The sequence below is a fragment of the Equus caballus genome, chromosome 1, assembly GCF_041296265.1.
Source record: "Equus caballus isolate H_3958 breed thoroughbred chromosome 1, TB-T2T, whole genome shotgun sequence".
In the NCBI taxonomy this organism is placed as follows: domain Eukaryota; kingdom Metazoa; phylum Chordata; class Mammalia; order Perissodactyla; family Equidae; genus Equus; species Equus caballus.
This window is the reverse complement of record NC_091684.1, coordinates 24574373-24602006: the sequence shown is the minus strand read 5'-3', so window position 1 is coordinate 24602006 and position 27634 is coordinate 24574373. Positions and strand designations below refer to the sequence as shown.

The 27634-nt window shown below is 41.2% G+C and overlaps 1 protein-coding gene across 7 annotated transcripts in view; it reads right to left on the bottom strand.

Moving 5' to 3' along the window:
* Positions 1-27634, bottom strand: part of SORCS1 (sortilin related VPS10 domain containing receptor 1) — a 484049-nt gene that overhangs the window by 284193 nt on the left and 172222 nt on the right. For all 7 annotated transcript variants that reach the window (XM_023639764.2, XM_023639760.2, XM_023639752.2 and 4 more), the window contains exon 2: positions 16281-16348. In XM_023639764.2, the coding sequence (XP_023495532.2) occupies positions 16281-16348 (68 nt within the window). The remainder of the gene's footprint in view (positions 1-16280; positions 16349-27634) is intronic.

Below are 27634 nucleotides of genomic sequence, written 5' to 3'. Positions count from 1 at the left end.
AGAGATTATACTCTTAATGTGGATGATAAGTTTGCATCCTTGTTAATGTGGACTATTTTAACCATGACAAATGGCAAGATGGGAGAACATGTTCACTGGAACTTGGATGCCCACAAGTAACTGGCAACATTAGCAAGCAGCCCAGCTGAGCAAACCCCAGGAAAACATGGATCAAGAGTTCAGTGATTCTGTCTCTCACACATTAAAATTACTTGGGTAGCTTTTCAACCACCTATGTCCCAGGCTCGGTCCCAGAGATTCTGATTCAATTACTTCTGGGTGGACTACACATTCACTATTTCCAAAACCTCTCCAGGAGATTCTAATGTGCCCAGGATTAAGGGCCACTGAGTATGAAATATATTTATCATATTGCCAGCCATACGATCAATAGAATAGAAGCTAAAATAAAATCAGCGATTAATTCACTGATTCATTAAAGAGATACTTATTGAGTTCTCACTAGGTGACAGGCATTATTCTCTGCTCCAGAGCTACAAGGCAAAAGAGTTGCAAAATAAACACTTCCTTTCAAGGAGTCCAATATTCACTGAACTACAATGAAGTCTGGACAGCTACATCTAGGACAGGCGCCCCTGCCATGGTGGAGGAAAGTGCAAAAGTTGCTGCCCCTGCTCCAACTCCAACTAAGGGTAATGAACATCCAAAGAGCACGTCTTAACCGGCAGAGCAGGTGGCCCATCAAAATATCTGGTTACCAGATATTTATAACAACCTTAACTAAGGAAAGAATTTTTGGAATCCCTATTTTACAAATGAGGAAACTGAGGCTCACAGAGGTTTTTCAGTAAATGATAGCTAGCTCTTTTCCCTTTTTGCCTTTACAATCAGAAGACTGAGTTTCAATTATGTTTCCACCTCTTATAACTTAAAATGTGCCATATAAGTTCTTAAAATAGTTTATTTGTTCTTTACAGTAACCCAATTGATGGAATTAATATTATCTCCAAAACGATATGGAAATCAAGGTTCAAAGACATAAGGTAATTTAGTCAAGGTAATTTTCTATTTTCTATCATTTTAACTTGGGATATGGGTTCTCAAATTTAGTAGCTGTGAAAACCAGGCTTCCTACCTGCAAAACCTAGTGAGTTACCAGCCTCTGTTTACCTCCAATCAAGTATTAATGAGTTATGATAGACACATTTAAAAGGGGAAAAATTCCTCGAGACTAGGGTCACAGTCATTCACCGCATAATGACGTTTTGGCCAACAATGGACCGCATATATGATGGCAGTCCCATAAGACTAGTACCATACAGGCTAGGTGTGTAGTAAGGATAAACCATCTAGGTTTGGACAAGTACACTCTATGATGTTCACATAACAATGAAATCACCTAACAACACAATTCTCAGAATGTATCCCTGTCATTAAGCAACACACGATTGCACTAATGTTTTCTCATTAGCATTCCAAAATATATTAGGACATCTGCTTCAAGTAAGGCAGATATGTGGGACAACAATTCTTAGAAATATGAAATGTTAAAAGCCAGGTTGAAAATCAGAGCCCATCTAGCACACACCTTTCTTCTTAAAAATTAGAAGCCCAAGGGGCTGGCCTCGTGGCATAATGGTTAAGTTCAGTGAGCGCCACTTGGCGGCTTGGGTTCCAGGTTCAGATCCCAGGCATGCTGTTACACCACTCTTCAGCTATGTTGTGGCAGTGACCTACACACAAAATAGAGGAGGACTGACACATATGTTAGCTCAGGGCTAATCTTCCTCAAGCAAAAGAAGAGAAAAATTGGCAACAGATGTTACCTTATCTTCCTCAGCCAAAAAAAAATAAGACTCTATGAAATAAAACAATTTGGATAAGATCACACAATTAGTGGCAGTGCTATGACTGGAACACAAGACATGCTCAAACTAACTCTCAAACATGGACGAGATATATTATTTACGTTTCATAGGACTCATCAAAGAAGTTATCTCTAATAGATTTAATATTTGAATATATTGCAAAAGTTTGAGGAAAAGTAAAGTAGATGAAGTTTATTCCATATTCACTTAGAATTTTTAACATTTCTAGAAAGTACGCCGAAACTTAAGAATTAAACTGAGCTTGTAACCTCCATTCTTTTGGATACACACCGCTATCACTACCTGACTGGAGCACATTTGAATGTTAACTATTCTATCCTACCTCCGGAAAATCTGAAAAAGTGATCTTTGTAGGATGGTGCAGGAAGCTAACTATTCTTAACTACTGAGTCACTGATGAAAATCTCAACTGCTCTGTTCTCTAACTTTCCGTTAGCCATCAGTTGTGACACAGACGCTTTACTAAGCTTTTTCCTTTGCATTGCCACTTGGGTCCTGACTGGCATCTTGTGGGCACTAGTTGCATAATTTTCTGAGGCAAAACAACAGGATGGTGACTCACTCACTTCCCCAGGATCCTGCCCCCAGCAGACAGCACAAAACTGAGATGAAATGTCATGAAGAGGCACTCAAGTCCAAGACAGGAGCTTAGATTTGGTTAGCCAGTCTAAGAGCAGGCACTCTCTTAGCCCAGTACGTCTTTCAGTGGACTGATACCAATACCTTTAGGCATCAAAAAAGAAGAATATATAGAAAATGCTTTTAATAGAGGGAACTTACATTTAATAAGAACCTACTATGTATCTGGAACTTTAGATACATTTTTCCTCACAATAAACCTACATGAGATGTACTTGTGGGGGATTAAGGTTTCATGGACACTGGGAAGCTGGAAGCAGAGATATTGTTCAGGGATTTACTGAACTCCGATTTCCTCCATAGATCAGATGTAGCCTTGATGATGACAGGTTTGGCATAAGCCCCAGAGGAAAAAGATGTCTTCATTCCCTTAAAAGGAAGCATCAAGTGCAAAGACTGTACTTGAATATAATGCAAGCCTCAACTTTAAAAGCATAATGGAAAATCAAAATAGTAGACTTCTCAGATATGGCAGGGCTCTATCCTACACAGACAAAATCACTAGCAGTTCTCTGTGACCACCTTGTTTTAGATAAATTTCTGCCCGTGGTTAAATACGATGGAAACTCAATCTAATCTTAAATTAGCATATGTCTGTTCTCTTGAATCTGAAACGCTGAAGTATTATCGCCCAATTTACCCCAAAAGGAAAATGAGGACCACAAAGGGTTACATTAACTAAGGCATGAATAGATTAAGTAACCATCACAACTCTATTTTTTCCATAAAGAATCCATAAAGAAAGGAAGGGCTGATTATTTCCAGTGGGTATAAGGACTGTCAAATAGTAGAAAGTGTCAAACCAATGGATAGAGCAAGTCCAGAAAGTGGAGGGAAGAGGAACCAAAAGCCACAGTCTCAATATGCTCTAGTCTATGGGGCCTATTTCAGGGCTTAACACACCACACACCTACTAGCTTGATATTTGCCATTATAAACTACATTGGTATCTGCACCTTGACCTTTGCCCTACTACAATGGGTCGTTGGAATAAGAAATATGGCCCTAATTTCTATTCTGAATATATCCTGCAGAGTTATATCTGGAGAAAATGAGGAACACAGTTGAATTAGGACCCAAGAGCAAAGGTGACACATGGATGTACCTCAGGCTGCCATGCTGGCTAGTGAAGCTAAGCCATTTAGGACAGCCACGGAAGCAGCCATTCTCAGCTGTTCCCTGCTGCCTGGAGTCCAGAGAGTAGTTGTCTTCACTGTCCCCATCCCTGATCCTACATGCTTCCTGGTGATTGGAGAAACAACTGCACCATGTGCTCAGAGTGCCCAATGAATATGGAAGTAGGGTCCTTGTTAAGAGTCTTCCAGTTTTGTAGATACTGTAAAACTGACCCAAACAAAAAAAGTAGTGAGTATAGACAAAGTCCACAGATTCATACATCATCTCAGCATCAGAGCATCAGTCTCTGACCTCTGCAGAGCTGCAAAAAAAGGGAAGTCAGAGGCCAGACCTCCTCCATCAAGAGTGCAGCAGTAACTCGAATCACACAGTGTCAGCAAAATTCTGATTCTCAAGACTACTGCAGGCCAGGACCCAGTGCAGCCTGGTAAAAGTAGAGTCTCCATGTTACAACATTTGTTTGTCAAGTTTTATTGTTTGTTTTTAAGATTGGCCCTGAGCTAACGTCTGTTGTCAATCTTTTTCTTTTTCTTTTCTTCTCCCCAAAGCCCCTCAGCACACAGTTGTATATTCTAGTTGCAGGTCCTTCTAGTTCCACCATGTGGGATGCCACCTCAGCGTGGCCTGATGAGCAGTGCCGTGTTGGTGCCCAGGATCCGAACCAGCGAAACCCTGGACCACAGAAGCGGAGCATGCGAACTTAACCACTAGGCCACGGGGCGGGCCCCTCATTAAGTTTTGAAGAGACAGGTTTTTGGGATTGCTTTCTGCAGCCCCCATAAAGAAAATGTCTCCTGCACTGTAGAAAGAAGAGGAAGAAGTGTTAAATTCTGACACTTCTTTGAGGTCAGAAATTATAGACTCCCTACTGGAAAAAGGGCAATAAATTGAGAAAGGGTGATCCAGGAAGTTGGGCAATGACATCAAGAGGAGAAAACTGATATCAAAATAGTACTAATCAAGGGATTTCAGACAAAAAAAATTCCCTTGCCCCACCAAAGAGAACTTAATTTATCAACCTGCAGGTATGGCTAACCCATGCCCCCAGTTATTTCAAAGGGTATGTGTTTGACACACTACAATGAGTAGAAATTTCCCAATTAATTTGGTTTAGAGTTGGGGAAGAGGAAGACAGACTTTTTGTGACATCATCTTTTTTTCTTTCAAACTCAAAGAGTTAAAGCTAAGTTCACATTGGCCTGACTCAATGTTCCTGTTCGAAAGGAGCAATGAAGCAGGACATTCAAAGATAAATTCTTTTCAAAAAAACTCTTTTAAGTCTTGGTCCCCAGAAATGCTAGCAGAAATAAATACACATTTTTTTAAAAGAAAAAAAAAGTGCTGTGCCTTTCATGAATTGATTGCATCTCCTGCTTCTGCAAGCTAAGAAGTCATAATCCTCTGCAATCACAGATTGTTTGAAGCCAATAAACCAAAGGTGATGACCTTGCTAATACATCCCAGCAGGAGAAAGAAATAAAGCCATGCTGAGGAATAACTCTTCAGCACACCATTTCCCTTTGGAAAGAGGAGAACGGAGCCGAAAATGCCCCAGCTTGATTTATGGATGAAAAGTCTTTCAGAAACTTCACCTGAAATAAGAAAAAGCATTTTCTAAAATTCTCCAGTAATGCTTCTTTCATCCCTTTTGCCCTAAGATACATAGGGCAAAGCCCCCAGCCCTAGATATCGGCTTCCTTGACACACAGAGCTCCCCGCCCTTTGCTCATAGTTGAGCCTGGTCATAATGATGCCTCATATCCCCCTACCTAAAGTTAATTCTCCAGGGACAGCACCAAGTGCAGTGCTCAGGACCAGGAATTCAAACGTAACAAGAGGAAAAGACACTAGGGGACATTAACAGGAATAAATTCATCCTTGCTTTACCATCATACCAGCTTCCAACACTCATGGAAGCATCGTTATAGACACGCAGTTTAACAGTGTCAATCTACGTGCTGAAATCACATTAAATATTTGTCACCTCCTTCATGTGCAATGACAATAAACGAGAGCAAGACCTGACATTTGAGTCAACTATCTTCTGTTAGCCTTTGATTACCTGTGACATATACTATAGGACAAGCTTTATAACAATTCATTAAATCCACAGACAATGAACATAACATTTTTAAAAATCTTCTTTCCCCAATATATTTGTCCTGGTGCTCCATTTTACTGAACACCTACTATGGGTCAAGAACTGTCCTTGGTGCTGGGGATATGAAGGTGAATAAGAAAACAGGCAACTTTCAAAATAGTTGCAGTAAGGGGAATAAATATACAGCAAGTCCTTATAACTCAAAGTAATATATTCAAAAAGGAAAATATGTACAACAGTAAAAGTTAGCACATGAGAAGTAATTGATTCTCTGTGTGGAAGGGCTCACACAAGAGATGGTCCCTGTAGGGTTCAACGCCTGGGTTCTGGAGCCAGATGCAGATCTCTTCTCTATTGTTTAGCATCCCTGTGGCTCTGTGCCCAAGTTTCTCCATGTATAAAATGGGTATAATGATAGTACCAAACTCATAGGGTTATTGTGAGGATTAATTCAGTTACTATGTAAAAAAAGCACTTAGAAAAGTGCCTGACACACAGTAAATTGTCAGTATAAATGGCTATAATCATTAATTATTAGACAAATAAAATAGAAGGGAAAAGACATTTCAAGCAAAGAAGACCAAAGAAGTACAAAATCCAACGCTGTCTGTTTTGCATTATTTACTGTGTGTCTACTAGGTGACATATATTTAACATAAGTGTCACCATAATCCTATGAGATAAATACTATTATAGCCCCTTATTCTGATGAGGAAATGAAGCAGAAAAATTAAGAAACTTCCCCATGATCTCAGAGCTAGTCAGTGGACAGAGCCTGGATTCCCGCTCAGGCAGTGCTATGCGTGAGCCCAAGTGGTGACCTATTTCCAGAATGGCCTGCAAGAGCACATGTTATTTGGCAGAACCTACAAGTAGTTCACCTTTGCTGGAACATATAATGATCTTCCTTTATTAAGAATTGTAGTAAATGCGGCGATCAAAGTCAAGGAATATAAATACCCAATAGGAAAGGGATAGGAGAAATCAAAGGCAAGGTCAAGTGAGAATCCAGAAAATTGAACTCCAAAAAATAGACTTTCAAACATAAAAGGAGCAAATCATTAGCATGGGCTCCAGAGCAAATTGTGAGAATGGGAAAAAAAAGGGACCAGAAAAGAAATCAACATCACTTCAATGTGACATCTGGGCTGGCCCCCCTCTGTTGACAAAGGTATCACTGTGACTACCAGATGTGGTCAATATACAGGTCTTAGGTCTTGGAGTTAGGAGCTGCCTGGAGAAAAGATGCGGAGGTGGGTTGTCACTCATGAGTATCTCAGGAACGTGAGGGACTTGACAAGCAGATCCAGCTGTTACACACACACACACACACACACGCAGAAAAATAGCAGCTCCTTCTACAAAGGTAAGTGGATTTCTTAATAGCAGCTTTAATAAAAGGCTTTTCTGATTAACTCCACCTGCTCTGACCAGTTCCTTTTCACAGAGTCCCCTGGGGGCTAGATATGTTCTAAGTTTAGTATTATAAAAAGTCACACTCCTCTGGATATTATTTTTTAAGTGTTCTTTAGACTTTTAATTATGCTTGGATTGAGGGTCCTGCTGTTTCACTGTTTCTCCTCTCTCAGCCCCCAGCTTCACTTTCTTCTCTATTTAGCACAGACCTCCTCATCTACCACTTCAACACCTCAGCCCCCTCGCTTTCTCATCCTTCTTCAACACTTCTCCAGAACTACATAACCAACTGCCTTCTTGAGTGTTACACAAGCTCCCTGGAGTAAAAGCACAGCCATATTAACCCCAGTTGGTAACCTCAGCTGGGATCAAAGCATTGCCCTGCACAGCACCTGCGTGTCCCTGAGTAGTCCCTCCTCATGCCTCCTCAGCAGTTCTTGGAAATTGCCAATTCTCTTCTCAAGTCCATTTCCCACTCACCATACACCCAAATAGCAGGAGCTCCTTCAACTCCCGGTCTCCCAGGAAAGCTGATCTATGTCTCTCAGGAAAGACCCACTCTGGCTTCCCTGCTTGATGAAAGAGACATTCCCCCTCTGCCCACCCTCCCCCAACCCTGATCTATCACAGCTGGATAATCCTCTTCCTATAAGCTCCCAATGCATACCCTCTCTGCCACTCAATCCTCTACCAGTTTTACTCCCTACTAAGTTTCCCTATATTTTCAATCTCTCTCCACTGATTTATCCCCCCCATACAATATGGTCAGGGTTATCCTCATTTAAAGCAAGGAAGCTATTCCTTTAGTCTATGACCTCCTTTATGCAAAATCATGTTTCTTCCTTTATTTCCCTTCACAGCTTCTTCCCTGAAAGAGATATCTCCATAACTTTTTCTCATTCTCCAGTTGTAGGTGCTCAGTAGAAATCAGTAGAGCAGATGTATGCAATAAATAACCTCACCATCCAAACGAAAGCAGGAGAGTCACTGTAGATATGTCTCTTCCTCTCACATTCTCACTCATCCCGTGGGTTCTGTTCATTTTTACTTTATAAGATCTATTGGAATCACCACAACCCCCACATCCCATACTGCATCTCCTCATGCCCTAAAAAGTCAGCTCTTTTTCATCTCTTCTTACTTTACCCACCACTGTTCTCATGGTCACCAGTTTTGCTCTTTTCCAAGTGAATCCTCAACGTGACATCGCGATCATTTTTTTTCCCTAAAATTTACCTTTCATCAAGTCTTTCTCTTGCCCTAAACCTTTCAGTGATGCATAACTTCCTAAGGGATAAATGTCAGAATACTTAGCACAGAAGAATTTGAACTGGTCCATTTCTATTTTTCCAGAATCATCTCCAAGTACTCCATCCATACATAGACTATATTGAGATGTGTGCCGTTTCCTAAAGGCGCGATGCCATCAACACCCAAAGGTGCCTGGAATACAGCACACATTCAGTAAATGAAAAATTAGTCCTCTTTCTAGTTTGAGTCCTGCTTTTTCTTCAAGATTCAGATCAGGTATCCTTCATTTACAAAGCTTTCCCTTCCCCAACCCAGAGCATATTATGGTCCCTCTATTATGGCAATTGATACACTAATATAATGTCTCATTTATGTATCTGTGTCCTCCACCAGACCGTGAATTCCTTGAGGGCAACAATCGGATCCTATTCATATCAGATTCACACCATTTACCACGATTCCAGGTCTGTACTTAATTTATACATTCAACTAATTTGACAACTCTCACTCGAATGTCTATATACCAGGCACTTTCCTGGGCATTTGAGATAAACTGGAAAGTGAAACAACGTGTCTGTCCTCGGGGAGCTTATATTCTAGTGGTGGCATCAGACAATAGGTAAGTAATAAATAAAGTCATTACAGATCGTGATCCATGAAGTGAAAGAAATAAAAAGCTAACGTAGAAAGAAATTAGGGCCCTCTTTTTCATAAGGAGGATATAAATGGCTTTTGAATAATAAGGTGGTATTCAGACTGAGACCTGAAAAATGAGGAAGAGCTAGTCATGTTGACTGAATAACAAGACTGCATGCTGCTAGAAGGGGAGAATTAAATAGTGCCCTCAGTATCTTTTGAACTTCTTTGTGCCCGGTTCAGAACTCTATACTCAAAGAGCATTTAATCCTCACTGTTTTATTATTAATTAATAATAAGCTCAAGTTTTGACATCAAAGGACAGACCAAATCATCAGGTGAGTAGGAAAGCCCTCTGAGGGGTTATGAGGCTATGGAAACATTTGGTTCCTATCAAGGAATTGGATGGAATGACCTATATCTCCAGAGACTCAACAGATGTAAGATTCCACCATGTGGTGCTCAAAGGCAATGTAGCAAAATGGGAATTAACATTCCAAATACTTGCTGAATCTGTAACCAGGTTTGCTATTGGAATGCCAGTTGCTCTGCTTTCTCTAGTAAAATTTTCATCACTCGTTTCCTGGGCTCATATCGATAAACATCAGGGCGATGATTGCTTTTCTGTGTATCTCATCCATTACTTGCTAAAAGGAGAAGTGGGGAACTCAGCAGAGGGCTAATCACTGAGGCAAACAAGGAGTTTAGAGGTGCAATCTGAGGCCAGGCTCTCACAGAGATCTCAGGAAGGCCTGCTGTGTTTTGGGGCAGAATGCAGCCAGATCCTAGTAGAAACAGCCTTCATGTGGGTGTACAAGAAGACTTTGTCAAAATTGACGGGGCTAACATGCATGCATTGTGCTGTACGGACATAGGTTCACCAGCTCGAATCTGGGCTTTTCACACTTGGTGCTGGCTATGTTCTTACTTTTTGAGTGCAATGTCATGGCATTTCACAAGATCATGTAGCATATTATTCAAAACAGAATCTCTTACATGGAAGGCATTAGGTTAAAATTTTAGGATATAAACAGGTATAAGACACTGACCTGGCTTGCAGAGACCCTAAACCATTTCTTAATATACTGCTTCCAGGCAAAAAAACATCTTAATGATGTTCAAGTTCTATTTTAGATGCTAAGAAAACAAAAATAACTAAGACATGGTCACAATCTTTCAGTTTCTAGGCTAGTATGGAAATAGATCAACATCAACAATAACTTGCACCTAACTTTTACACTGTATGTGTAACACATACCCATTTAGTGTCTGCCCTTCACTAGATTTTCAGTTAAGGAAGGAACAATTTCTTGCTTGTATCTGTATTCCCAGTGCCCACCTAGCACAGTGCCTGGCATAGAATAAGGGGCTAGTAGGTGTTTGTTGAACTGAACCAAAAAATATACATCTGATATCCATTAAAAGACAAAGATAGTAACACACTACAGGATTACTGATAAAGAAACAATTACCTTTGCTTGTGGGGAGAGGAGGTGGAGACAGAGGGTCAACAGTGCTATAGACCAATAAATATATGAAAAGATGCTCAACAGAACTAGTAGTCAGGGGCGAGTGGTTAAGTTCACGTGCTCTGCTTCAGTGGCCCAGGGTTTCACGGGTTCGGATCCTGGGCGCAGACATGGCACTGCTTGTCAGGCCACGTTGAGGAGGCGTCCCATATGCCACAACTAGAAGGACCCACAACTAAGATATGTAACTACGTATCAGGAGGATTTGGGAAGATAAAGCAGAAAAAAAAAAAAAAGATTGGCAACAGTTGTTAGTGCAGGTGCCAATCTTTAAAAAGAAAAAACGGAACTAGTAGTCAGGGAAATACCTCTTAAAACACAATGAGATCAGAAACCATTTTCACTCATAGCAAAATTGTAGCTAATGGATAACATCCTCAGATTTGTGTAACACACAGAGTCCTCTTGCAGGGAAATTATCACACTGTCACTTTATTCTTTTTCTTTTTGAGGGTGGGTTTCCCTGTTCTATATTCTTATTTTTGTTGTTGACTAGAAGCTGTATTTTGTAGCAAAACATCCTTCAAAGTAGGGACTAATAATTTCTCCCAAGCCACCCTTTGCTCTTCCTCTGGTTGAGGAGTGGGGAGGGAAAAGAGATTTCCAGGTAATAAGAATCACTCTCAGGGCTGGCAGAGTCACTGTCTTCAGGTCAGCTTCTGTCAGCCTGAGCCCCCCGGTGCCCTCCAGAGAGCACTGGCTGCAGCCAAAACTACACTGACCAGATGCAGCCTCAAGGCACTCTATGGCCATTCTCTCCACAAAAACTCTACTGGGAAATCTCTCTTGAAAATCCCTGTGTGTAACGCCCAACAAGAAACAAAGTGGCTCCTATGACAAGGAAACAGGGCCGGCTTCCAATGTAGAATCAAATAGTCTAACCCATTCTCTTAACTTTAACCATATGCTCCTTTGTCCCCAGAAAGCAGGTCTTGCTGTTTGAGAAGTACACGGGTTTGAAGATCTGTTGGAAGCTTGCTTGTGTTTCGTGTGGATCTGAAAATGGGATACTATTGAATTTGAGAAGTCAGCCATGTCAGGCAAGCTCCAGGAGCCAGAGGTACCGCAGAATATGTGTCCCTTTAAGAGGGGATACTTTTAGCTCCTGCCAGAATTGCCTGGGGCTTTCTCAGCAGCTAAGCCTCTCTCCTCAGAGTGCTGATTACCCTGGCACTAGAGGGAAAAAAGATGAATATATTTCTTTTCAGAGATACTGTATCTAGATTTTGACATTTTATTTATCTCAACATTTAAGCTTATCTTGCTTCAGTATGGTGAAACAGGCAGCTCTACCAAATCTCAAAGCTTAATCCACTGCAAGATGGAGAAGATTCTAAGGTGTAGTTAATTGTTCCGTGTCACATCATCCCCTTTTCCTCTCAGTTTGACTCCTGAGTGAACAACAACAGAAAACAAAACAAAATCAACAACTTGTTCCAGGATTAAGGTGTAATCAATGACAAGGCCAATTGGGAGCAAAAGCTCATTAATTTGGTACAGCAGCATCTTAACTCTGTCATACAGGGCTTGTTGATGGCTGATGGTGGGAGGTTTCCCGCCCTAGAACAGCACTACGAGGTCAGCTGCCTCTTGGCCTCTCTCCTGTTCTAACACCCCAAAGGCATTTGCCACTTTCCCCCTCTTGACTATTCAGCTGATAAATTTTGTAAAGAATAAAGGCTCAATTGAAAAGTGTAGGTATCTATTTGTTGGAGAAGAAGCCATTTCCCTGTTGCCCAGTATTTTTCTGGAGTAGGGCAAATGCTGCTCAGAATGTCACAGTGTTATATATATATAAAACCCTACATATATATATACATATATATGTATATGTGTACACACATACACACACATATATACATATACATATATATATATATATATATATATATATAAAATTGTGCTTGCTTACGTCTAGAAAGATCCACCAGAAGGCAGATGGGATTCTGAACAACAGTTAAACAGTGAAATGATTGAAGCTTATTAACTAACACGCCTGTAAGTGCGTGGGCTGTTATTTACAAATTGGTGACCTTGGGCACACTATAAAAATGAATTAAGAGGCTGCAATAATGCATCTCTACCATTTAGCATTGTGCCTGACACATATTGAGTGCTCAATAAAAGTTCATTTTTATTATTGTTGTTCTCATTATTATTATTCTCAGCATCATTGCCATTATTATTAAACTAGAAAGGTTCTGGGTTTAAGAACTTAAAGTCTAGTTGAAAAGAGAAAACATAGGGCCGGCCTGGTGATGTAGCTGTTAAGTTCGGCGTTCTGCTTCGGCGGCCCAGGGTTCACCAGTTCGGATCCCAGGTGTGGACCTACACACTGCTTGTCAAGCCATGCTGTGGCAGGCATCCCACATATACAGTAGAGGAAGATGGGCACAGATGTTAGCTCAGGGCCAATCTTCCTCAACAAAAAGAGGAGGTTTGGTGGCAAATGTTAGCTCAGGGCTAATCTTCCTCAAAAAAAGAAAAAAAAGAGAAAACATACACAGGAACAAAGTAAAGAAGCAACACTTATCTCATGTCTTTATTACAACACTTATGGTTGTATGACAGATTGTCTGTTAACATTAGATTTATCTTCTTCTGGGATCTGGCAGTGCTGGGTGGCTGCTTAAATATCTTATTTAATACAATTAGATATAGCAGGTTACATGTAAGTGCATTTCTCTCTGACTTTAACTGCACAGATCTTTGCCCCCTCTAGACAATGAATACCTGAAGGGAAGAGCTTGTGTGCTGCCAATCTATGTACTCACTCACCTACCCCTCCCTGGACCAGAACAATCTAAGGCCTAAAGGACTTAATCAATACATCCTTGTTGACCAAATGAATGAGAAAGAAAATTATATGTTGTTGACCATGTAGTAGAGAGAAAATTGTAGTAGTCACTGGTCTGTTCAAAAACAGATACTTATCGAGTATCATCTATGTGTTAAGCCCAGTGCTCTGTGCTCTGGGTGCCATGAGGATATCTAAAATCTACCCTGTGCCCCGAGCAAGGCCCCAATTTTTGGCATGGGTAGGTTTTCTGAGAAGAAAGTAAGACATGATACAGGAGAAAATGAGCCCATACTTAGCAGCCTAGTCTCCGTCAAGCAGGGCTAAACTAGATGACTCAGAACCATGAGCCCCTCCCTTCCTGATCCCCATCCTTCACCCATCCAGCCCTGTCCCCCTCCTCCTTTATATTAATATCCCCAAAGAGGTTACCTAAAGACCACCTATTGGCCTCAGGAGCCACTCAAAAATGCAAGCCCTACCAAACCACTTGAGAAGTATTCTAAATATTCTTCCTTCTCCTTCCTTCTTTTCTACATTACATTTTCACTAAGGCATTTGCTTTTCTATCAAAATATTATAACAAGTAGTTCTAATAGTATAGAATACACACAGTAGTCATTTGCAACATAATGGCATATATAACATATGACATGTATGGCAAATGACTATTGTGGGAATATTAGAAAAGTGAATGTTTGTGGGTATATTATATACGTATATGTATATGTGTGTATATAGATAAGTATGTATGTATGTGTGTATGTATATTTATGTGTGCATGTATGTGTGCATATACACACATCTCCTCTAGTGAAATGAATTTTAACACTGAAAAGTCAGCACGTCATTCTTGCCACACTTTCCCAAGCTTAAGCCCGTGGAGGTTGTTCGCTCAGAAGGGAGGCCTGATACTATTGGAAGGTGATATCATTTTTATTTCACTAACCCTTATGATCAGAAAAGAAGATTCTTTCTAGACTGGGGCATCGGTAACAATGCTCCATCAGAGTTAGAAGCACGTTGAACACGAGCTTCAGCAGTCTAGGACAAGCTCTCCTCATCTCCTAAAGCATGCCCTTCCCACCGCTCAGGTTGAGAGTTATGGCTACTAAAAGCCTCTGTCCCACTGAGACAGAAGTGCACATCTTTTAATTTTCGAATATGCCGACTACACTCTATAGGGCAGATGCACTGCAGAATAAAAGCTGGCTTTCACTTTCATATATGTACATACATTAGAGAAATCTATCAAGGAAGCATAAGCTTACTCAGAGGCATAGAGATTCTGATGAATAGGTACTGAATTTAAACAATACAGCAGGTGTCAGGCCCTTAATGCATTAAAGAATTGCATTTTCTGAGGCTCTTACCAAACTTCCCACACTTTTTTTCAGTGACATAATTTCCTTGGGGCAGAAACTCTACATAATTGACCTCCGAGCTGGAGGAGGAGTTCAATAGTCTAAATGCCTGACAACAAATAAAAGAATAGACTCTATTCTTTTCTTTAGTCTACTAGGGTTTTCCTAATACAGAACAATTTATTTGGGGCTTGTTGTACATAATGTCAAGCATAATGGAAAACAGAAATTAAGTAAAAGTAAAATTTAATGAACAATCCCCTTTTTGGAGTATGGTAGATTCCTCTGGGGTACCTATCCAATCCGTGATCCTTCTCTTGTATGACAACTGCATTCCTCTATAGGGACAGGCCCTGCAACCAAATTACTACTACATAAATCAACTTTCCCTCCCCAGTCACTGTTGACTATACCAGGGGTGGCCACCTGACACAAGTGGACTCTTTCTCCCTAGACCTCAGTCTGAGACTGAGAGCTGATAGCCAGTCTCTCCTAGTCATGTGAATTGACAGGTGATGGAATCCTCCACGGATCTTATGTGGTGGACACCCACAGCTTTTGTCTGCACAAAGACCACTCCCTGCTTTTCTGTTATTAGTATGACCACTCAGTCCTTGTGTGCACATATGTGTGTTTCGGGGGCACGGGGACTAATCAGAGGTGATATCCAACAGTTAGCCATCGTTATGAGAAGGGCACTGACCAATCAGGACAGACCCTGGGCTTGCCACCAAGCCAGTGATCACTGACTATTATCCCTGAGATTGTCTCTATCCTCTCAGAGACTCAGAGATTTTCACACGACCCAGGCCTAACCAATCAGAGGTAGTGCTCTCTTAGGCTTCAGAGACTGGTTCAGATGTGGGCACATGACACAGGCTGGCGAAGAAGAGCCAATCAGGAATGAGATAAATACAGCCAATTTTTAGAAACAAAAAGAGACAACAGAACATACGTGTATAGTCTCCAAGAAAAAAAGGAGGAGAGAGCACCTGCTTGGGTTTCTGGGGACTTTTCTTTTGTGCTGGTATCCAATTGAATTAGTCTGTCCCTAAAGGATTAGTATCATATGTTGAAAAACTATTTCTTGCACACTCTATATGTGTGAGGGAATACAGCGTGAATCCTAGAGATAAAGGTGTGCATATAAGTTTGCGCGCACACCTTCAGGACCACGCAAGGGACGCGTGAAAGAGTGTTGCACTGGTAGTGTGCCTGGGTTCTGCAGACCTACAGGTTGTGTTGATCCCCTCTGCAAAGATACCTTCATTCTTTCGCTTCTGCTACAATAAGCTCACAGATAAGTGAGAAGTGTGTGAACCAAAACGCAGAAAGACAATCTAATGAAAAGTTTAGCAAAGAGATCTGACTGTGACCTAAAGAAGGGGTCTATAAAGAAGGTCTGGATCTGGCGTGCCTGGAGATAAACCCCAATTCATAGTTAAGACAGAAAGCAAACAGAAGGAAGGCATACACATAACCAGCAACCTTGCGGAGAGAGCAGTCACGGTCATTGTGTTTAAATAACATAGTAATTATTAGCTCAATTTATCCACGTACCTCCAAAGCGAGCTCTCAGTGATGCTCCCCAGGTTATAGTCATACAGCTTTGTCAAAATGAGAATCACCTGAAGGCAAAAGAAGACATCAGGGTTAGTCTCAAACAATTACAGTCTCACAGAATTGAAACGGCCCAAGGGAGGGTTTAGGATTCCTTTAATGGGCGCTTAACATAATTGAATGAATTGTTACAGCCTTCCCTTACCCTGACCGGGGAAGGGTTTGCCAATGCCTTCCATTAAACTGCTCAAGGCAGATCCCCTCCTCAACTTTCTCCCCCAGCTCCTCCCTCAACTCCCATGGCAGCAAGAGTTAGCTGCCCATCTAGGCATTTCTTACCCTGGTGGGCTTAACACTTTCAGGAAGGCTGACAGAGCCTTTAAATATACACCCTGCAAGGTAGCTACTGAGCACATGGTTGGAAGAGAGGAAGAAGGTCAACGATGTAGGTCCCAGCCCTAGTAGCTGTACCACACTGAGCAGGTTACTTAGTTTCTCTACACCTCAATATCCCCATCTATTGGGGGGTGCATGGGGGGCAGTAATGCTATCTCCCAGAAGGGGTTGCTGGGAGGAGTTAACTTAGGTAAGAAATGCAAATTACTCTTCAATTTCCATGGGGTTCTTAAATGTTAATCCTCCCCCTTCTTCTTCTCTGTGGGTTTGGCTTTAATGGTTTCCTGTGATCTCCCTGATCTTTTCTGGGAAAGACAATAGATAAAAGCCACAGGGCTAAGCAACAGCATTTTAACAGGAGCAAATCTATGTTTTATGGGATCCTGAAGCTTACAGAACTTGGGGAACCCTCTACTAGGAACAGAATATAAAATGATGAATTCAAACTTAGGAACAGGTCCTGGGAAGGGACCTGTGCAATTGAGGGACACTGAAACTTAAGCTCCATTAGCATCACAGCGAATCTTCCTCTGATTTTAACCTATCACTGTTTTCAACCTCTCTCAGAGGAGCCCAAACTATTTAGGTCATTCTTTCAGAATTCAACAAACACTTATTAAGCATTTATTAGGAGCCCAGGATTTTGCCTGATGCCAGAGGACATAAATACAAATGAGGCCTGGGAGTCCGTGATCCAGTTAGGACAGGATGAGTTCCTCAAGGAAAATGTTAGTTGATAGACAGTTGATTACCCCTTTTCAGTCCCAGTGAAACTCAGGCCCATCTCAATGAAACTCAGGTCCACCTGGTCACCTGAAGTATACAAGCACCAGGAGACTTGGGAAGATGCAGCAGAGCAGTGAGTACCTAACCACCGATGTTCAGACCCCTTACTTGTTCTTCTTACATAAGGAAAAAGAACCTTACGAGTCCACTCAGTTTTCTGTTGAGGTCCATATTCCTCTCTTGATACTCATTACCTAGAACATTTGGCCCAGACCCACTGTTTCCAACTCAGTAGAAAAATGCTGACATGGATTTCCTGGATTTTCTCTGAAGGCCAAGGGATCAGTTCTAGCCACAATGAGCATAGAACTTTCTAACCTTGAATTCCAAGGCAGCGAGCTGCTGAGGAGTGCTGAATCGTTCCAAGATCCACCGTGCTAGCACGAGGCTCGAATTACAGGCATAAGCATCACTGAGCGGATTGTGACACTTCTTTCACAGTAAGCAAACTGGAATTCATGACCTTAGATTTGTTCCAAGTTCAAGGGAATGAAGAACTATGGTAACCCAAATGCAGGTAGAGATCCAAGGAGCTGTGCTCTGAGGCCACCCCTCTCCTAAACTGCAGCACAGGCTTCCTTCAAGGACCTATTCAAAACTTGCTTCTTTAGCAAAATGTGAGCATGTGTGAGGTACTAGGCACCCTACGGGCACATCAGATGGCATGCCCGTGGTGGGGGCATATGCTAAACAGATCCATGTGCCAATTAAGTGGCTCTAAGTGCTAAATTTCAATCACCACCATCCCAGGAACACTGATCAGCGGCAGCGGGGTAGCTGTTTGTTTGAAGACACAGAGCCGTGTTGCTGCTCCACCTCAGTACGATTTTGCCGAATAGGCCTATAAATCCCCTACTAAGAAAATGGGGTTGTGGGCATAAAGCATTTCTAGGCAGTTGCTCTCTTGATACAATATGGCAGTAAACTAAATAATGAAGTTCAGCTGGTCACAAGCTGCGTCTCCCATCCATCTGCAGAGGGAATTCAGAAGAACCTCAAAGAAGGAACTTTTTCACCCAGCATGTAATGGTGTGGAGTCCCTCAGGCACACACACACAAAGTGTTTAAGCAATTCACAGGCCGGCGGGCAGGGAGGTAAAAATCCACTCCCTGACTCTTCTTGCTGGGCTAGTAGAACTCAAATGCCAGTGATACACTCGGCAGTTTATCAATACTGCACCAGAAGAGGTGTCCTTTATGGCATTTCAAAGGATATCTGCTTGAACCAGTCTAATCTTTCTGTTTTCAGAACAAGAGCAAGAAAGGGAGAACTGCTAACCTTTAGTTATGTTTTCAATCGATTATTTGAAGTCTCTCTTCCTCTCTTTTTTCCCTTCACTGTCCACGTGCATTATTTAGCACCTTACTCCTGGAGAGTGAGGTGTCGTTATATTATATCTGTTTGGTGGTTGGTTGGTTGTTTTTCTGTTCTGTTTAATCAGCAATACTATTTAATAGAATTAGTGCCTGTTCAAAGGGGCATAGCCCAAAACAGCACTATTAGATGAGAAAAAGGGGAAAACACACTTGCCTGCCTATTCTTGTCCCAGTGTTTACTATTTGTGCCTACTTTTCAAAGTAAAAAAAAAAACAATGAAACTTTTTTTGGGGGGGAGGAAGATTGGCCCTGAGCTAACATGTGTTGCCAATCTTCCTCTTTTTTTGCTCGAGGAAGATTTTCACTGAGCTAACACCTGTGCCAATCTTCCTCTATTTTTACATGGGACGCCACCAAAGCATGGCTTGATAAGTGGTGTGCAGGTCTGTGTGCATGATCTTAACCAGTGAACCCCGGGCCACCGAAGCAGAGCGTGCAAACTTAACCACTATACCACCAGGCCAGCCCCCGTGGAACTTTTTAATTGAGTGAAATGTTATATGTCCTTAAATAATACATAGTGGTAATTTATTTTTATTCATTCAGTAAACAATTTTCAGGTATAGATTTGATTCTATGAGTCCAAGTGTACAGCATTTAATTATAAATCCAATCAATGAGAGCAAGGCTGTTCTGATCAACAGACACTCACACACAATGGAATACCCATCATTTCTTTTATATAGTACCAAAATATCCCTGACTCAAAACAATAAGTGGTGACCATATGGTAGTAGTTTTTTAAGATTCCTCTCTAATCTTAGGATACTTTCTTTAAATAGCTATAATCTAAATAACTATGGCTTAACAACTTCTACCTACATGTGCAGGACCTCAGTGCCCAGTTATTCTAGGACTTTCCGCAGTGACATGTCTAAGTATCCCCCAGGCAGTCAAGGAGCTGCTGTCACCACATGCCATCTGTCTTGTTCTTTTGCTGTGGCTCCTTCCTGCCATATCCATCACTAACGGAGCTTCTGGGGTGAACTTCACTTCGTCCATAATATAAAGAGCATGCTGAAGCCCACCCACCAAGCTGCTATTCTCAAATCATCTGTTCTTTGGAAGGTGGGAGGGTGCCACAAACAGTGCCAGGATGAGTGCAGGTCCTCGAAGGAGTGACCGTGGGCTTCCTCCACAGTGCTGAGTCACATTTTCACCACCTGGGCTCACCAAACTATTATCCCTTTTCCCAAGGTCTTCCAGAGCTCTACTGAATAATTCCACCAACTCCAGCCTCTCATCCCTCACCTCTGCACACAGGCGTTAAGAAACCACCACGTAAACAAAATGTGGCATTACATTTAATATACAACGGAATATGAATCGGCTATAAAAAAGAAGGAAATCTTGCCATTTGCAACAACGTGAACGAACCTGGAGGGCACTGTGCGAAGTGAAATGTCACACAGCAAAAAGACAACTACTGTATGGTAATGCTTATATGTGGAATCTTCAACAAAGAAAAAACAATTTCATAGGAACAAAGAATAGAATGGTGGTTGCTAAGGGGCTGGGGGAAAGGGAAATGGGGAGATGTAGACCAAGGGTACACACTTTGAGTTATTAAAAGAATAATTTCTGAGGATCGAATGTACAGCACAGTGACTATAGTTAATAACACGATACTGTATACTTGAAAGTTACTGAGAGTAAATCTTAAGCATTCTTAATAAAAAAAAAAGCAAACAAAAGAAAAACAAAACAGAGTGTTAACTATGTGAGGTGATGGATGTGTTAATTATCTTGATCTCGGCAATCACTCCACAACGTATATGTATATCAAATCGCCACGTTGTACACTTTAATTATATACAATTATATTTGTCAATTATTTCTTAGTAAAGTGAGGGAAAACAAAAGAAACCATCACAAAGGACCTTGGGGGAGGAAAATGACAACCTCTTCCTTCCCCCTTCTAACACCAACTTCTTTCTGCGATTGGTTACAAAACATAAGCATTCACAGAGGTAAATAAAGACACTTGTTTGTTGATGACTGTGTTTTAGTAAATCAACAAAAGCCAGTCAAAAATGTCCTGTTGTATCAAAAGGGCAGGGCAAGGCTTGTTTCCAGGTATGCGTTAGAATGAATTAGCAGGGCAGCATGCCGGGTTAATACGTCAGCAGTCTCCATTATGCCAAGGATGTAGACATGTGACATCTGTGAATGTGACATTTTTTTTTTTAATATAAAAATATAATTTAGAAACAAAACCCCAAACAGTTAAGGAACCCCTAAAACACCTCCCTGGTAACCTGATGCTACACAGTATACTTTTGAAAACGTCTACATTAATTACGTACTATAGAGAACTGAAATTCATTCCATACTTCCCAAGTAACAGCATAGGAATTCTCCATTTATTTTCTCAAGGAAAAACATAGTGCCTTGACCTTTTCCTTTGACAACTTAAAGAATGCACCTCAGAGGAAGGGCTAATGGAGGGTTGTGGGGGTTGGTGTATTTTCAATTCCCCTCACTCCTTAAGGAATGAATATATTCCTCCTATGAACGTCTCTCCTGATTCTTTTGCTTAGGAGTAGCAATCTGGTTGGAGGCAAAGGGCTAATGAGAATCTTTCTTGAAGGGGGAGTTTGCTCAGCAAACAATTCTCCCTAAACTATGATTTTAGGGAAGTTCTAGGAGAACTCAATGAACATTTAGGGAAATTTGAGGTCCACCAGGACACTTGGCCCGGCCACTGCCCTTCACCTCATCTCACCTCCATCTCAGGGAAATCTTGGAAAAGTAAGACACCTCTCTTCATTTTTCAATTGTTAATGATTTGCATTCTTTCCTTCTCTGTGTCCAACTGTGGAAGGGAATCTAATCTCAGGGACAAAAGTGTGGCCTTGGGCTTCTTGACAGAGCAATTTGGGCTAGAAGATCCTCAAGTCTCTTTCATTCCTGATGGTCTATAGTTCCAAATCCTGAATAGTGAAGAGGGTGGAAGGAGTCTTAGTCTACAAAATAAGACATTTTCTTTTGTATTCCTCTCAGTCATTAGTGACTCAGGGCTGGTTTGGGCAGGTGTTTCTGTCATTGTAACACATGGGGAGACTGCATAGATCTCAATCATGCTAAGATTCATAATTCTGCTCCTCTGAGGTGGGTCACAGTCTGGCTTGAAGATGCCTGCGGGTTGGGGCAGGGGCTGAAGATGGCTACCTCCATCCTTTCCGCACCAGCTTTCAGCAGGCTCTGGTGTTTCCTCATCACCAATCTCAAATGGCCACCTCTCTGTTGCTTATAGCAGCTTGCCAGAACCATTCAGTTGGATGTTTTTACAGATGTGGACGGAAGAGAATATGGGGACAGAGAATTATAAGGGGCCTGAAGAGATCTGGAAGAACCTTCCACGGGGATTGAAGAGTTGAATAAAATGTAAGAGAGATGTTCAATAGCCAGAACTTTGTTTTGTTTTTGGTTGTTTCCTCTGCACTTCAGTTTTAAGGAAAGAAGTAAACTTGCATATTTCCTAAAAATATGCATGTTCCAGATTATGTCTTTGTCTCAGCGAGCATTTATCAACTTTCCAACTTAAACAGAGGTCTCATTATTTTGAGGAGCTATGAATTCTTTAAGAATCTAATCTAATAAAAGCTATGAGCATAAAACAATGAATATTACTTTAATGATATCACTGATCTCCTGAATCCCAGGGGGGTCATGAATCCAAGAAACAGAACCTTCTATAATTGCCAGAAATGAGAACTTTGTTCAGAAGAAAGAACTTTCAGCTCTAAAATTATACCCATTTAATTCAATAAACATTTACGAAGTCTTCTTAAGAGGCAGGAATAAAAAATCTGTACTCTGACAACACAAAGGGAGAATGAGACTTGGTACCAGTCTCAGGAAGCTCAGTCTAGTGGAGAGGCAAAGGTGTACACAGATGTTACAAAATAAGGAAGAAAAAGGTATGCAGCAGGAGAACAGTGTGTATATCTTTCAGAGAGCAAGAAAGAAAATCAGGAATAGGTTCTTACAAAAGGATGCATTCAAGACAAATCCCAGAGGCTGGGTATTGTAGGGGAGGAAGACAGTTCCTCTACCCTCTAGGTCCTTCTGACTGGTCTAAGACCTAAACTGACATGAGACAGAATAACAGGAGAAAATCAAACAAGCTTTATAACACATATACATGGGAGAGACCCAGGACAGCTGAGTAACTCCCTAGAATGGCCAAGGTTGTCACCTTAAATACCATCTTCAGCTAAAGATAAAGGAGGATATTCGGGGTCGGGGAGTCACTTATGGGAGATTACCAGAAAAGGACAGTAAACAAGAGTAAGGTTATTATGCAGATTTAAGTCCTTGCCTTCCACAATGATAAGAGTTTCTAGAGAGAAGGTCATCCCCCTCTTCCCTGTACAGAGATGGAGACACTTTTGTATAATGGAGATTTCCATTACAGACGTAAATGTCTCTTACAAAGGGTAACTTCTACTTTTCAGAGCTTCTCCCACGTCTGCAGTTTCTTAAAAGTAAGCAGCCCAAAATAATTCTCATGCCAAAGAGACACATCTTGAGGTGGCAAATTCTGATCCCCTACAGTGTGATTCTGATGGAGGGGAGAGGCTGTAGAGATGGTATTTCCAAGGGAAGGGAGCATGAGGCTAGAGATCCAGAGGTGTGAAAGCTCACAGAGTGGTAAGAAGAGTGCAAGTCATCAAGTGTAGCTAAAGTTTAGATTATGGGTAGAGATGCACAGAATATTAGAATAGAGAGATGCCTTTTGCTCTACTGTGGAGGGCCTTACTATTAGGATGGCAATGTGCTCTGGTGAAAAAAATACAGACTTCAGAATCAGAAAATGACCAGATTTTGAATCTTGGTCTAGCCAACCATATCTGTTGGACTGTCTTTAGCAACAAGAAACACAATACTAAAAGTGACTCAAACAGTAAGGGATGTTTTATCTCACATAACAGGAGGTCCAGAGTTTATGCAGTTCCAGGACTAATTTAGGCTAACAACGTCATCAAGGACCCAAGTGATATGCATATTTCCTCTCTGACAATGTCAACACTTGGTGCTATTTGCCTTCATGTTTGTAAGGAGGCCATAACATTTCTTTACAATCACGTGCAGACATAGCCACATCCAGCAAAGAAAAGAAGGGTCTCTAGCATCTGTATGTTTTTAGTTTGTTTTGTTTTTAAATTAGAAAGGAAACTCTTTCTCAAAAGCCCTTTTAGCAAAATCTCTGTAGTCTCAATGACCAGGATTCAGCCACATGCCCACACCATGGCTGCAATAAAGACTGCGGAAATGAGGAGATGGTGTTTTGCCCTGACATTTTCTTTTTTTTTAAAGCTTGGCCCTGAGCTAACATTTGTTGCCCACCTTCCTTTTTCTTTTCTTCTCCCCAAAGCCACCCCAGTACATAGTTGTATATTGTAGTTGCAGGTCCCTCTAGTTCTGCTATGTGGGATGCCACCTCCACACGGCCTGATGAGCAGTGTTACGTCCATGCCCAGGATCCAAACCGGTGAAACCCCACACTGCCGAAGCAGAGCACTCGAACCCAACCACTCGGCCACAGGGCCAGGCCCTGCCTTGGTATTTTCTATGGTAAGAGGTGGGATCTATTAGGAAAGAAAAAGTGAGGAGTGGCTGCTAAGTAACAACTAGTAGTGTCTGCCACTGTGTGACCTTGAATAAGTCACTTAAGTACTAAAGGGTCTTCTCTTATTAAAAAAAAAGAAGATAATGTTATCCCTCTCCTTTATCTTGTAGCATTGTGGGAAGCAAACACAATAGGAAGTGGAAAAACTCTGTATAAATGTTATAGTCCTATGCAAATGTAGATAGTTGGTATTATTATAACATCTAGCATTTATCAGATGCCTACACTGTTTACCAGGCAAATTTCACTATTAAGGGCATTTCAAGTAATTATCTGATTTTTTTTTTTCTGATGAGGAAATTGAGGCACACCGAGGCTAAGTAACTCAAATTACTCAGCTAGTAAGAGGCGGATAAGTTTAACTCACACTATATGCAGATTCTAAATCACTGTGCTAAGCTGTCCCCATGGTACGCTGCCTAATATGAGTATGATTGTTATCAGAGGCAAGGTGGAACCACTGACGACGGATCCTTTCTATTAATTTCCAAAGTGCTCAAGACCTATTATCTATCAGACGTGGTGCTGGTCACAAACTCCTTCTCTCTCATTATGCCTTCTTTTAGACATTCCTGGAGTATTTTTTTCCTTATTGTAGACAAACTTGAGGTTTAACTTTTTACTAACCTCAAGTCAACGGCAATTTTGTCATTTTAATTTTTAAATTCTTTGAATCTTAGTGAAATCTTGCTTTAGGAGCTGATGCTTCCACTTAACTCGCTGCAGAACTTGGCTGCCCCTAGATCAGGGGTTCCTGACAGCGAATGTGCACACATTTAAATGCAGATTTCAACAGAGTGGTTTATAGTATCATCATTTTCAGAAGATTTAAGTGAATATGTAATTGCACTCCGTTTGAGTGATCAAAGAGAAGAGAAATCAATAATTACTAAACTGGATTAAGAAACCCCAGAGGGGAGCTGAAAGGATGGCATGATGTGCATGCACACGCACAACCACACATGTGCACTGCAAGTCATCAGACAGACAATCCAACGGATGCAAACACACTGGAGAAGTGAAAAACCACTAGAAAGAGTGGGATGAACTTAGGGTGTGGGGCCAACCAGAAAGCAGTTAGTAGACCTTTGTCTCTGGAAAGGCCTTAATCCCCAAACAAGCTTCACATTTTGCAAGAGCCCACACACAATTAAATGTAATGTTTATTTATGTAATATCCTCGCCACGACATGGAAATGGTGTGAGTTAAACAGCCACTGCACCTCCCCTGGGGAACTTAAAAGACAAGACAGCCAACAGGAATGCAGACAGAAACAGGGGCGTACAGAAAACTGAATCAACGCTAGACACAGAGCAAACTGCAGCATGTGGAAGAGCCCTTGCAGACAGTGGAAGTTTTTAGTAAAATTTGCTATGTCTTCCCTCTGAGCCTGTTTCCCCATAGAGGTCACTTGCAGCCAATATGTAAGGCCACGGCCTGCACAAGAGCTCTGGAGCACTGTCCCAGGAGCCTCCATATGAGAAAAACCGCAGCTCTCACTCAAGGCAACTCGGATCTCTTCACTACTCCCTCACTGAGTTCTTTCCTGTTAGTAACAAGCAAAGAAATGCTCGCAATAAAAGGCTAGTCATATGCTCTAGTCCTAGAGGCTGGTCATTATATCTAGCAAACAAATCTCAGCTCATCAAATCCACTAGCCCTAAATTACTTTTTGATGCAAATCTTGAAAATACAACCTTTGATCTTCAACTTGCTCTTCTATTCCCCAAGGTGAGGGACACTATCAACTAAAACAAAAACAAAAACAAAACTTTCTTCAAAATCTATCAATCTCACAATGCCATACCAAACAGACTGATGACACTTCAGCCCTATGTCTCTTCCTCCCTTCCTCCCTCCCTCTCTTCTTTCCTTCTTTCTTTGTCCTCTCCCTCCTCTTCCTCCCTCTTTTTATTCTTGAATAATAAAAAAAAAAGATAATCCCCAAAACGTATATCCATTTCTAGTGGATAATGGTGATCATTTCATATTCTTCTTCCTCTAGTTAAATTACTCTGCCATAAATTATATTTGTTTTTAATCCTCTGCATTAAACCAAAGGAAGTAGGGAAATGCTAAATTAAATAAATTTTTCTAGAAAAGAGCCAGATATCTGCACTAACGTAATCCCCAAAGAGCACCAAGCTAAAATGATTGTACAAAATAGACGAAAATGCATATTCAAGACAAGCCTTCTCTATATAGGGAAAGCAAAATGGAAAAATTAAACAGGCCTGGAAAGCCAAAGCCAGTTTCAAGACTTGAAAGCAGCTGGGCCAAGGAGGAGGGGCAGAGAAGCAGGCAACACAGTGCTCAATGGGTTGTTTGGAGAGCTACAGCTCAAGAAAATCATGCAAAACATCCTATGCAAGTCCACTGTTTCACAGTTAAAGAAACAACCTGTATACCACATTCTCCTCATTCCCCTCTGTAGCGCCAGAAGAGAATAGAGATTATATCCAAACCACCTCCTTCAAGTCAATCCATGTTCAAATTACGTCACCTGGTCCTTGGCTACAGAAACACAGACAATGCAGAGAATTGTTAATGCAGAGTTGTAAAACAATAAGAAGAGATTTCCTGCATTATCTTCTCTCTGGAAATCTAGAAAACAAAGAGAGGAGACCTGCCATATGCTTAAGTAAGAAGGGTACAACCTGAGTTTGTTAAGGGGGCGAGGGGATTTGAGGAATGCAGAAATTCCCTGTCAACTTCTCTGCTGTGCCGACCTGAGAAAGACAGATCTCCAAGCTCTCAGATCACTATGGGTATGAAATATAGACACTATCTAAATATCAAGACTCTTTCTATGTGAGAACCCACACACAAAGTGAACACACCATTAAGCAGCAAACTGCGTGTTAATGATGAGGGGCCCTTCTGTTCACAGGCTTCCTTATATTAAGCTTCACTACAAAGAAGTAAGCAAGTCTTTCCTTTTCCACTTCCCCATCTTGGTGTTTATGGCGTTATTCATGGGTCTGAACAAGTTAACTCAATTTTTTTAAATATTATTTTTCAAGGTGAACACAACATACTTACAGGAAGCTAATAAATAAAGATATGCATATTATGGTGATCCAAGTGTCAGAATATAAACCTCAATAAGACACTGGAATAAAAAATAAAAAGAAGGTAACCTTTTAATTTTCTCTTCT